This window comes from Myotis yumanensis, unplaced genomic scaffold, assembly GCF_028538775.1.
Source record: "Myotis yumanensis isolate MYYU_CA2020_CCGP unplaced genomic scaffold, mMyoYum1.0.hap1 SCAF_15, whole genome shotgun sequence".
Taxonomy (NCBI): domain Eukaryota; kingdom Metazoa; phylum Chordata; class Mammalia; order Chiroptera; family Vespertilionidae; genus Myotis; species Myotis yumanensis.
The window spans coordinates 3,516,731-3,529,992 of record NW_027223766.1 but is presented as its reverse complement, the minus strand read 5'-3'; the positions used below and the strand labels follow the sequence as shown (position 1 = coordinate 3,529,992).

General features: G+C 42.2%; 1 protein-coding gene across 7 annotated transcripts in view; it reads left to right on the top strand.

Moving 5' to 3' along the window:
• LRRCC1 (leucine rich repeat and coiled-coil centrosomal protein 1) overlaps window positions 1-12,029 on the top strand; it is a 33,402-nt gene extending 21,373 nt beyond the window's left edge. For 3 of the 7 annotated variants that reach the window (XM_070392837.1, XM_070392834.1, XM_070392838.1), the window contains 7 exons: window positions 675-860; window positions 1,675-1,849; window positions 2,618-2,781; window positions 5,760-5,968; window positions 6,060-6,197; window positions 8,071-8,206; window positions 11,335-12,029. In XM_070392837.1, the coding sequence (XP_070248938.1) occupies window positions 675-860; window positions 1,675-1,849; window positions 2,618-2,781; window positions 5,760-5,968; window positions 6,060-6,197; window positions 8,071-8,206; window positions 11,335-11,457 (1,131 nt within the window). In that variant the 3' untranslated portion in view covers window positions 11,458-12,029. The other 4 variants (XR_011468282.1, XR_011468280.1, XR_011468281.1 and 1 more) reach the window with 4 other exon arrangements.
• The last annotated feature ends 1,233 nt before the right edge of the window (window positions 12,030-13,262 follow it).

Sequence of the window (13,262 nt, the reverse complement as noted above, 5' to 3'; positions counted from 1 at the left end):
GTTCTTATTGAAAACAGAACCAGCAGATATGGGGTGATAAGAGGACCCCACCTTAGAGTTGTAGGTCTGTGGACATGTTGGCTATATGGCCTTAAGCAGATCACTTAAATTCCTAGAGTCCCAGCGTCCGCACTGAGATCACCACTACTCTCCCTGCTGTTCCCAAAGCCCAGTCAGATTGTGGTGGTCATGCGCAGAGCACAGGAACCTGGGTTCTCCCCTGTGGCTGTAGGGCGGGGATTGCAGCCAGACCCCGGCCTCGGCCTCTGCCACATGCTGAGCACAGCCGTGTTCCGGGTGGCACACAGCAGCGCTGAGTGCTGTCATTACTTTATTTTGCTAAACCTCTGAGATTCTAAACATGAAAGAATTGCCCTAGCCGGTTTGGCTCAATGTGTAGAGTGTTGGCCTGTGAACGGAAGGTTCCAGGGTTTGATTCCGGTCAAGGGCACATGACCAGGTTCCAGGCTCGATCCCCAGTAGGGGGTATGCAGAAGGCAGCCAATCAATGATTTTCATCATTGATGTTTCTATCTCTTTTTCCCTCTCCCTTCCTCTTTGAAATCAATAAAAAATATATATATTAAAATAAACATGAAAGAAGTTGTTTCCAGAAACAAATATTTTCTAAATATTTGGAGAACTGCTATTTATAATGCAATTTTGAAATATAGGTTAAAGATGGTTTTGAAAGTGTTGCAACTGAGTTAGCAAAGAGCAAGAATGCTCTTGTCTGGGCTCAACGGAAAGAAAATGAGTCTTCCTCTTTAATTAAAGATCTGGCCTGCATGGTGAAGGAGCAAAAGACAAAGCTTGCGGAAGTCTCCAAACTGAAACACGAAACAGCAACAAACTTGCAGGTAAGACATTGTAATGCTGTATTCTCCTTCTGTTTGCTATGTCATTTCCCAAATGCCTGCAGTGATTTAGGAAGTACACAATGTTGAACTTTTAAATAATACTAATTATGTACTTGACATGTTTGAAAAGTAATAGAACTGGGAGGTTAGCTAATTTACCAGAGTGCACTACATACGCCAAGATAGTGTTTAAGCATAATAAGTGAATTAACTAGGAAACTAAGTAGCTAGTATACCGTTGCATAGCGAGAGAAGAAATTGTGACGGTGATGCTCAGATTGTTGAGTTTTGGGAAATAGCATGTGGGTTGCTGGTATTAACTTTTGTAGTAGTGGTTTTTTAGACATACCCACACATAATCTAAATTAATGTCTGTTGTCGCCATTTTAAACATTAGGGATATTTTGCCAAGAGAGCTTCCTTTCTGCAAGTGACTTCTAGGCCAGCAGTTGCCAAGCGGTGGTCTGCGGACCACTGGTGGTCCATGAGGTCCGAAAGGTTGGCGACCGCTGTTCTAGGTGACTCATATAAATGCTGAGAAACTTGGAATATTACAGGTGTGGTTGCTCTTAGGGTGTTAGAATAAAATTCAGAGTGTTTGAAGGAGTGGCCTCTTATACTTTGACTTCATTTTCTGACCTACATGTATCTTTAGTTAATAAAACTAAAACTTATTCTGATGTAAAATTGAGGAACATTTACTTGGTATTTGCTTAAATAACATTTTTCTTATGATAAAATGCAAGAAAGTAGGAATAGGAGCATTGAAGTGTAACAGCTGCTTTGCGTTTTCCCATGTCTGGGGAGTATACAGAATCAGATCAGCACCCTTGAGCTCCTGATCGAAGACGACAAGCAGAAGAGCATCCAGATCGAGCTGCTCCAGCACGAGAAAGTCCAGCTGATTGCCGAGCTCGCAGCCAAGGAGTCACTCATTTACGGTCTCCGGACAGAGAGAAAAGTGTGGGGACAGGAGCTGGCACAACAGGGTAAAATTCTCAAATGTCAAAGGGAAACTAGCCCATTTTGCTAAAGGAGCAGATCTGTATATAGGAGAGAACAAGGAAGGGCTTTCCTGCCCCACGACCCAGGGTCAGGGCCACCTCCCGGAAACAGGAAGTGGCTTATTGTACCAGGCGCTGCTCTGAGTCCTGGTTGGCTTTCCTCCTGGTGGTATAACGGGTTACTTTTCTCACCAGGTCTACCTTTCCCGTGCTACTGCTGAATTAAGTTGTTGAAAACATTTCTTTCTCATACAGTAATTTTACATGGTTTCATACGGATGCCACATTCAGTTCTTTTCTAAACGTGTTGCTAACAGCTTGTTACACATGGAGAAATGCTAAATGGCATGTGGATGAAAACCACCATCGGCTTAGGTTAACCTACCTCAGTCCATCCCACTCGAAATCTGCCCAGCGGAGGTGGCTGTGTAGGACACCACATTCGCTCCATGGCTCACCTATATTCTACATGGGATATCACGCGTGGTCTGGCCGTGGGTGTGCATTATCCTGACCAGTTAGATAGGACCGCCTGTCACTTGTTGTCCGATTGTGGCTCAGGGTTTCACACAGCACAGGGCTGATGTGCCTTTTGTTTCTGGCCCTTTCCTCCTCATACTGTGTGCTGTTGCAGATCTCGTTTCTGTAGCCAGCTTTCCTTTGTACTCATCTGTTACATGCTGCGGAATTTGATGTTCATAAGAGACAAACCCTCCATCTCCTAAGTTTGCCTCCGTGCTGTTTGCTTTCCAGGATCCTGTCTGGCCCAGGACCGCGGGAAACTGGAGGCGCAGATCGAAAGTTTATGCAAAGAGAACGAGTCTCTGCGGAAGACGAACGAGCAAGACAGCGACACGCTGCGGATTAAGTGCAAAATCATAGAGGACCAAACCGAGACCATCAGAAAATTAAAAGCTGTAAGTTTGGCATTTATTTTGGGAAGACGGCATATGGCAGGTGTGAGAATCTGGATCAGAGTGGAGGCTCCAATAAATGCTTTGTCTGTGCGAGTCCAGCTGTTGTGGAGTTTAAGACAGGTTATCTATCATGTGTTCCTTTTGCAGTACTTTCCCCTTTGCTTTTAAAGGTGATACATGGCATTCATTTATTTACTTGAACTTACATTTACTTCAAGGTTTTATGAAAATGTTGTTATTGCCCTTTGAAATAACTAGAAACAGTCTTGATGAAGGGTTAGGAACCACAAGAAAATAAACGTTTTATATGTCTAAAATATCCTTTCAAGCATTGCTTAATATCTCTCAATACTGCTCTCACTTCTCAAACTTATGACAAACCTACTCTCTTGTAGGTGAAGGTATATGACTAGATTGCAGGATTCATGCTTGTCCCGAGGCCACCATGTGCCAGTTGTACCCACCTCTTCTTACATGGGCCCACCTGAGAGAATGCTAACAGAATCACTTATTTCAACGTGTAGAAAATCTCCAGAGAAAGTTTCTGAAGATTGTCCTGAGCACTATAGCAAACTTAAATTCCAAACTTTTCTTCTTAAAGTGTAAAAATAACTGAAAAGGGAGTTTTCATTTTTTAAATTTTTAAAATATATTTTTATTGAATGCAGAGAGAGGAAGGGAGAGGAAGAGATAGAAACATCAGAGATGACAGAGAATCACTGTTCGGCTGCTTCCTGCACACCCCCTAGTGGGGATCCAGCCCACAACCTGGGCATGTCGCACCAGGACCTCCTAGTTCATTTTTGACTCGAGGGCCACAATGGGTTCTTAAACTGGACCGGAGGGCCGGAACAAAAGCATGGATGGAGTGTTTGTGTGAACGAATATAAATTCAAAGTAAACATCATTACATAAAAGGGTACAATCTTTTTTTTTTTTTTTTTTTTTTTAGTTTTATTCATTTCAAACGGGCCGGATCCGGCCCGCGGGCCGTAGTTTGCCCACGGCTGTCCTAGTTCATGGGTTGACACTCAACCACTGAGCCACACCAGCTGGGTGAAAAGGTGTTTTTAAAGAAACTTCTAAATGGGATTATCACCCATAAAGTTAGGACCTCAATCTTTAGAGAATTTATAACCACTTAATATTTTATTGTTTTCCTTAGTCATTTTTAAGAAACTTCCTAATTTCATCAAGTACAGCAAATGAAGGACCCTGTTTACTCCCATGTTGCTTTCTCCATAGCTAGATGGGGTATGACTACTTGAATTGTATTCTTTTTTTTTTTTTAAATATATTTTATTGATTTTCTTTACAGAGAGGAAGGGAGCGGGATAGAGAGTTAGAAACATCGATGAGAGAGAAACATCACTTCAGCTGCCTCCTGCACGCCCCCCTACTGGGAATGTGCCCACAACCAAGGTACATGCCCTTGCCTGGAATTGAACCTGGGACCCTTCAGTCTACAGGCCGATGCTCTGTCCGCTGAGCCAAACCAGCTAGGGCTGAATTGTATTCTTGACCAGTGATACTGGTGTTCTCTCAATTGAAACTTTGGTCTCAGTATACCCAGTATTTCAAATATCTCTCATACATGCCAAGCTACACTGGTAGTTACTGAAATGTTTTAGCAGTAAGCTGTTTTTCTTGTTTTAAAAATCTAGCCAAGCTTATTGTCTTTTGATAAGGTAAATAAGAATCAGGAAGACTCGTTGTTTGCATTTAAATTTCACAAGGCAAAGCAGATGATATTTGGTCTAGTCGGTCATTGTGCTTGTCTTAACCACACAGTCACACTGGTGCCTCCTCGACCTGAGGACATGCAGAGATAGTGGGCAGAGCTTCTTCAGCAGTTAAGTCAACCTAACTGATAACTTAAAGGGGCAATGACTTAAAATGCAAATTTTGGAGTTTGATGTTTACCCCTGAGTAGATTCTCTAGTTAGCTTCTGACTATGGAAGTTTGAAACAGAAATTCTTTAAAATGCTGTTTCCTCATGTTATTTTGTACTTTTCAGTATACATGGAGCACGAGACCCTGGTGCTGCAGTGCTATTCTGATTTTTAAGAGGGTTATTTCATAAGAATCTTCCATGGCTTCTGTGGGTTCTTGATAACGTGTGTGAAGGCTGCCCACGCCTAAGTACTTCAGGGAGTCGTGGGAGAAAATGAGCAGTTCATGGCTTATGCAGCTGTTAGTCAAGACTCCCTGACTACCTTTCTTAGAATCCTTAGCTCTGTCACACCCTGAAGAGCTGCACCATGTTCTGTGTGACACTGAGAATCCGCCCTAAAGTAGACTTGTCCAGCATTTGTTTGCCTCCATCTTCTTCCCAAGAGGAATGAGAGGCAAGTGGGGCAGGGAGAATCGGGGCAAAAATAAGACCCTCTTCCATGCTCACACCCACAGCCCAGTGCTGGTGCGCAGCGGGTCGTGCAGGACCTGCAGACATTGCACATGGCACATGCCTCAGGCGGGTTGACGCTCCTGGTGCCTGACTCACAGCACAGAAGACAAAAGTCCACCTCAGCCTGGGGGATGTGAGGTCTGTTTGCACGTGACATTTCGCCAGTCATGAAATCGGACATTATTTAAAGTGTGTGTGCAGTGGAAATGGTTTAATCCCTTGAGCATCAGTCTTTGCTGTATCCCTGTCACCCACCTAGAGTTTTCTTTCTTTCTGTCCTGAAAACATATTCTTTCAAGTGCAAAATGGCATAATTGAATTCCCATTGCGCTGCTTTCCCTTCTACTCTCTGTGTGATTAGTAATCACTAACTTCCTGAAATAAAAAGTGTGAGTAGCACAAAAATTTTCCCTCTTAATAGCCCCTAAACAATAGTCTGTATATCTTTTCTAAAACACTCATTGAACTTTGAATTCATTTTTGTAGTTTTTAAAATAATTTATAATCATACCTATTTAATTAGGAAATGAGACATCTAGGATTAATAAAGTACTTATTTTTTTCTTGAAGTGTTTACAGGAAAGAGAGGAACAAATCAAAATATTACAAGAAAACATCTGTGAAATACAGAAATGTACTCAAGAACAACTTGACGAAAAATCTTCGCAACTGGATGACATAATTGAGAAACTAGAAAGACACAATGAAAGAAAAGCAAAACTAAAACAGCAGTTGCAAGTAAAGGAATTAGAACTTGAAGAAATTAGAAAGGCTTACAGGTAGTCTCTGTGTTTCCTGCTAAGAAGTAAACTGTGGCTTAATAACTTGTCTGACCAATTCTGTCTCTAACATTCCTTCTTCTCTTGTCAGTATGCTTAATCAGAAGTGGCATGATAAAGGGGAGCTCCTCAGTAATCTGGAAATGCAAGTAAAGGAAGTGAAGGAGAAATTTGAGAACAAGGAAAGGAAGCTGAAAGCGGAAAGAGACAAAAGTGTTGAACTACGAAAGTAAGCATGAAGCCCTCAGGCACTGGGGCCATTTGGGAATGGGGAGGGGCAAGATGGGGGGAAGCTAAAAACATGTTGGATGAAGTTATTTGCCAAATATTGGATTTCCATTCCATTATTTCATTTATAAAGGGAAGGTACTAGTTCCCTCTTCCGTGTTGTGAGCTGTAAGTCTGTGTCTGTTGTCTGTGTTTGTGTGGAAGTGCAGTACCTGACACATGGTAATTACTGTACGTATGTTTGTCTTAGTACCACACTTACTGTTTTCATGCTGTCTTCCTGAAAGCAGACAGTGTGCTTGGCTGTTCGTATGGCTCTCTGAGGAGTACGTTGTCTGGGGCTCTGGGCCAGAGAAGCCGGAGCCCATTTCAAAGGGGGATGAAGCCGTTCCTGGGGCCACTTGTGTGGGTTTTGTAAGTGCTCTAGAGGAAATGCAAGTTTTACCTTGTAAACTCTGTAACTAGGCCTATTACAATAGTTTATAAAGTTGACAGCCTTGAAACTGTGTAACGCAGTTTCGGGATCAGTCTCCTATCGAAATAGAGAGGTGTGGACAGCATGCACAGACTCCCATGGTGGTGGCTCCGTTCCAGGTGTCCTGGTGTTTCCACTCCCTAAGATTAGGGGAGGTGTTATCCTCTGCAGAAAGGTTTGATGGCAGCATCTGCTGATAGCCCTGCTGCACTGTGCTTTCACAGCTACCCAGGGTCCTCGGCTCAGAACCAATAGCAGAAAAGTGTTCATTGTGGACTTTTTAAACAAAGTCACTCATATCCTATATAATAAAAGGCTAATATGCAAATTGTCCCCACGGACAGGAGTTCGACTGATGGGGAGTTAGATGTGCGCTGACCACCAGGGAGCAGTGGCAGCAGGCAGCCAGGGGAAGGGAGGCCCTGACCGGCAACCAGCAGCCGCTAGGGACCCTACCCGTGCATGATTTTCATGCACTGGGTCTCTAGTTTAATAAAAAGGAAGTAGTGTTCTCCCTCTAAGAAACTTTTAGTACTAAACTTCTAACACAAATGTGTTTATTAACCTAGGGTTTTATCTGTTAAGCATTAGCACAGGGAAATCAGACACATCCTCCTATGTATTAAAACTTTAATATGCAAATCGACCAAATGGTGGAACGACCAGTCTCTATGATGCGCACTGACCACCAGGGGGCAGACACTCAATGCAGGAGCTGCCCCCTGATGGTCAGTACGCTCTCACACGGGAAGTACCGCTCAGCCAGAAGCCAGGCTCATGGCTGGCAAGCGCAGCGGCTTCTGCTGCAGGTGGGCGGTAAGGAGCGAGGGGTCCTGGACGGCGAGAGGGATGTCCGATTGCTGACTTAGGCCCGATCCTCCCTCCCCCCCCCCCCCCCCCCCCCCCCCCCGCCCTTCGGGCCTAAACCGGCAGTCAGACATCCCCCAAGGGGTTCTGGACTGCAAGAGGGCACAGGCCAGGCTGAGGGACCTCCCCACCCCAGTGCACGAATTTCATGTACCAGGCCTCTAGTCTATGTATAAATGTAAACCTGCCTATAGTATACACTTCAGATACGTGTCACACTGCACATCCCTGGGGGAGGTAGCATCCCTGGGAAGGTACTTCCAGTCCCCTCCCACAGACTCAGGCTGGAGACCAGAGCAGGAGCTCAGAGGCGAGACTCACAAATGGGTGTGAGGTTCCCTGCCCTGTGCTTCTGGCTGACTCTGCTGGAGGGCGAGATGCCTGTAGCTGGAGTTCCTGAGATGGAACGCCCTTTGCTACTTAGTGGAGTTATGTGTCCGTTGAAATATGAATGTGAGAGCTGCCATCTCAGAAGAAAACAACATCCTAACTTTTATACACACCAAGATGTGGGTCTTGTTTTCTGTTTCAGGGATGCTGTGGAAAAGCTTTATTGTATGGATGATGCCTTTAAAAAACAAGTGGAGGCAATTGTTGAAGCTCATCACGCTGAAATAATACATCTGGAAAATGAAAAGCAAAAATATATTGATTCTGCAAATTTAAAGGTACTATCAGTAAATTGCACTTGATTATCATTATTGAATTGTTACAGCTAAATAAATTGAGACTGATAAAGAGAAAAGGCAGCATGATTTAATGACCAAATAGATATGAAGAATGTTGCCAAAACTATCATGAAGCCAGGCCAAAATGTTGGCAGGTTGTAGAATATAATTGCAGTGAAACCAAGGTCATGAGTGATACTGGTGTGGACCTGCTCTGTGATCTCTGCGTGAAAGTCACCATCTCCCTAACCAGCCTCAGAGCGAAGCCCCTTCGCTTGCACACGAGCAGGGTGAGGAGTGAGTATGTTAAACACAAGCCATCATTCCCTTGGGAAAATTCTCAAAAAGTAGTATTTTATCATTAATTAGGGCTCAGGACTATCACATTTGTCATATTACTATCATTGACAAAGGAGCTTTTAATAATAGACATGCTTAAGCTTTCCCCTGAAATTTTCATTCACAGTTTGGGGTCAGACCCTAGTGTTTTTCAAACTCAGTAGGTGATTCTCATGTGACACCACCCCCACCACCACCACCACCTTGAGATCTGCTAGCTGAGGGGGCAGTTTTGAAATTCCATTTTACCCTGATTTTGAAGTGGTAATAGGAAACAGGTACAATAGTAAGTGTCTGTCCGTCCCCGTCGTTGTCCCCCCCCCCCCCGCTCCTGCAACACACACACACACACGCCGTTTTTTTTTCTGAGGTTTTGGTTACATGCAGTCAGTTGTCCGAAATATAAAATGGAAAATTCCAAAAATAATTCCTCAGTTTTTGATTGCACACCATTGTGAGTAGCGTGATGAAACCCGCCCCTCCCTGTCCTGCCGGACATGAATCGTCCTTTGTCCGGGGCCTCCCTGCTGTATGTGCTCCCCGCCCGTTAGTCACTTGGAACCACCTTGGTGATCAGATCGATGCCGTGGTATCGCAGTGCTTGTGTTCAAGTAACATTTATTTTACTTGATAACGGCCCCAAAGCACAAGAGGTAGTGATGCTGGCAACTTGGACATGCCAAAGAGAAGCCATAAAGCGCTTCCTTTAAGTGGAAAGGTGAACATTCTGGACTTAAGGAAAGAAAAAAATCGTATGCTGAGGTTGCTAAAATTTTCAGTAAGAACGAATCTTCTATCGTGAAATTAGGAAGAAGGAAAAAGAAATTCCTGCTAGTTTTGCTGTTGTACCTCAAACTGCAAAAGTTACAGCCTCAGAGTGTGGTAAGTGCTTAGATAAGATGGAAAAGGCTTTAAATTTGTGGGTGGAAGACACGGACAGAAAACGTGTTCCAATTGATGGCAGCATACTGCTCAAAAAGCACTGAGCCTGTGAGGACTTCAGCAGGGACCCCTGAAACCAGGCCATTCACTGTCAGTGCAGGGTGCTCACAGATCCAGGGACAGGAGTGGCATTTTATCAGCTCACATCTCAGAAATAGAAGGGGCAGTACAGTGCAGTAAGATGTTCTGAGAGAGATCACATCACGTGACTTTTATTATAGTCCATTCTAGATTCTAGATACTCTATTTTGTTGTTAATCTCTTGCTGTGCCTGTTTTATAAATTAAGCTTTATCATAGGTATGTGTGTGCAGGAAAACCGTAACATATAGGAGGTTTGGTTTTATCTGTGGTTTCAGGGTCTTGGAACATATCCCCGCAGATAAGGGGGAGACTATCTTCTGTACGATTGGAGACTCAGAAATCAGCAGCTAGAAAAGAGCCCAGCAAGAGAAAGTGACAGGAATACTCTGTATCGTTATAGTCAAGGTTGTCTGATTAGTGGACATCACTCTCAGGAGCCTGTGAAGAGAGATGGCTGAGGGCTTTGGAAATCATCACAATGAATAAGGAAGTACAACTTGTTCAGAACTTAGTTCTGTATTTCATGTCAAATCAACAGATGTTTCACGTGTTTTATTTAAGATCCGCTGAGTGTTTGGCAAAGGTACATCAGGTACCAAGTCAAGTATCAGGATAGGCCTGAACTTGGCTGAAAGGAAAAGGCCGAGTTCTGTTTTAGCTCTCCTGCCGATCCAACATAAAAGTAAGGAGAGAGATCTGCTGGGGAGTTAAAGAAATGGTACCAGAACTTACATGTGACAATAAAAAAATGTGTGGCATCACAGAGAAATGATAATTTAAATTAGGAGAAATACTAACTTTCTGGTGGAGAAAGAGTAGGAAATCTATATTAGAGATTAGGAAGAGGGCTGGGCATAGTGATAGTCCTTTTGGGAGAGCTGTATCATAGAAAAGAGAGTTTCAAGCAGAAATTAATAGTATCAATTACAGAGAACTCTACTGATTAAATGCCCTCTCAAAAAGATGGCAATTTTTTTCAAACACTTTTTTTAAAATATGTTTTTATTGATTTTTAGAGAGGGGATGCAGCATCATCAATCGCTGCCTCCTGCACGGCTCCTACTGGGGATCGTAACCCCAGGCATGTGCTCTAACTGGGAATCAAACCGGTGACCTCTTGGTTCCTGGGTCAATGCTCAACCTCTAAACCACACTAGCTGGGCAGAGGTGGCAATTTATAACCACCACCAGCAGCTGTAGAAATGCTGTTGGAACTATAGTAGATTATCATTGGGAATGGAGGTTATGTCAAGTTAGAAGGTCTGTAAGGGTCTAGTGTTTAAGGTGAATTCATTACTCAGCACTCATGGCAGTACAGGACAGTGCAGACATGAAGCCAGAAGAATGCATGACTCAGCACTCATGGCAGTACAGGACAGTGCAAGATGAAGCCAGAGGGATTCATGACTCAGCACTCATGGCAGCACAGGACAGTCCAGAGATGAAGCCAGAAGACTTTCTGTCCAGATGGGCTACTGAGAAGCTGCATGGCCTTCAACAAATTGTCTAAGCTCTAAAATAGAGTCTAAATAAATCACCATGTGTCCATCACCAGAACCTGTGAGAAATAGATACTATACATGTAAGTACTTTGTCTACAGCATAAACATTATTTTCCCAGTTAGTATTTCAACAAGTTTCCTTTACTCTTTATATAAATAGAGCAAAATGCTCAAGAATAGATTTTTGACTTTTTTCTTTCAGAATGCTTTTTTAAAATGATCTTTTTAAGAAATTTAAAAGTAAAATTTATATTTGATTTAGGTTCATCAAGTTGAAGAAGAAATGCGTGGACTTCTGCAAGAAAACTGCAAGAACAAAAAAGCACTGGAAGCAAAAATTAAGCATCTTGCTTTTGCTGTAAATGAAATTCATCAGGTCTTGTGATGGTTCTGAGAACAAACTCAATTGAAATGGACCAGCAGACCAATTGTAAAAATGATTAAATATTGTAACAGTAGTAACTGCTTTGACTTTGAAATGTCTCTTTCTACCCATTTCATTCTGATTTTTAAAAGACATTTGAAAAAGTATTTAATTGTATATGTAGCTTTTTATAATAAATTGTTGATAATTATGTGTATTAGAAAAACCTATCCAAATAACTAGACTTAAGACACTTTTTGTTTCTGTACTATACATTCTTTGGTAATTATACTTTGCCTAAATATGTAAATGGAATTAAGGTTAGCCTTTGATATATTAGGGAAATTATTTTAATAGTTGTCATTGCCTTATTGTATTGATGAAGAATTAATTATATTTCTTGGTTGTCCTTTAGTTTATGTAGCTCATTCTTTCAAAATGCTCATATGAAGAGCCAAAAAGTATCTGAGATCTGTATGGTCAGAGATGTGGCACTCGTAAGAAAGCATGTCACCATTTCCTCATCCTTCATAATGACCCCTTTTTTATAATGCATATGACTTTCATTAAAGATTACATTTAAGGTTTATAAACATTGTCTGTTCCAGAGGAACACTACTGTTCCACCCTTATTTTTTCATTTTCCCCTTTAGTCACTGTATATATGAAGAGAATTCTTATTTTGCAACTGGAAACTGTTTTCTTCCATTTATCCAGTCATTTATTACTGTATCACTTTTGTCATCTTTTATGTTCCTGTGTATATAAAACAAAAACCTAAGTACTATCCTCCTCACTGTTTTTGAAAGAGAATATGATACTGTGCTTTTAAGTAATAGCCAGTGACGTTTTAAAAGTTAAATGGAAAAATATAAATGCTTCTAAAAGAGGGTCCATGTTTCACTTTAGGAAGCTTCACACTGACATCTGTGGGACAGCATTGAACATACCGAGGTGTATGGGAGTTGGGGAGGAGAGAACATAGAAATATTTGGGAGAATAATAGCTAAAAACTCCGTAAGTTTGATGAAAAAAGATCAATTTACAGATCCAAGAACTTCCATAAAACCTAGGATAAACATGAAGAGAAACGCTTAGACACTTTATAGTCAAACTGTTGGGAAAATCTTGAAAACAAGAAAATATGGTTTATCTCAGAGGAACAGTATGACTAACAGTTGACTTCTCATGAGAAACAGTGGAGACCGGAAGGCAGTGAATTTGAAGTATGGGAAGACAGGAATCGTCAATCAAGAATGCTGTCTCCAAAACTATCCTTCAAAATAAAGACAGAAAATGTATTCTAGCCAAACTAATGGAAAAGAAATGTTAAAGGATGAAAGGAAATGATATCAGACAGTAACTCATATCCACTGCAAGAAATAAAGAATATTGGAAACATGAAGAACTCTGCAGACCTGTTTCCCAGCAAAATAACACTAACTGGCAAGGAGTTTTTTAAAATACCATTTAGAGTCTCTGAAAACTGTCCTGAGAGCATACAGCAGTGAAGACATTTATTGAAGAACATTTACTAAACCTGTGGACAGCAGAAGCCTGAGGCACCGAGACATAGCCATCTCCCAATACCTCCCACCCAGCCTGATGGGAGTTTCGTAGTGGATGGCTGTGGCCAAGAACATAGGTGCCCCTCCGCCCCACACTTCATCAGTCACCAGAGAGGGCAAGCTGACAGCCTTAACCATGAGTCCGAAGAACCAGCAAGACTCAAGCTACTACAATCAGGAATGAAAGCAAGGACATAATGGGGTGGGAGGAAACCTTGGGAGTTGATTACTATGTTTATGGTCGTGGCAGTGATAATT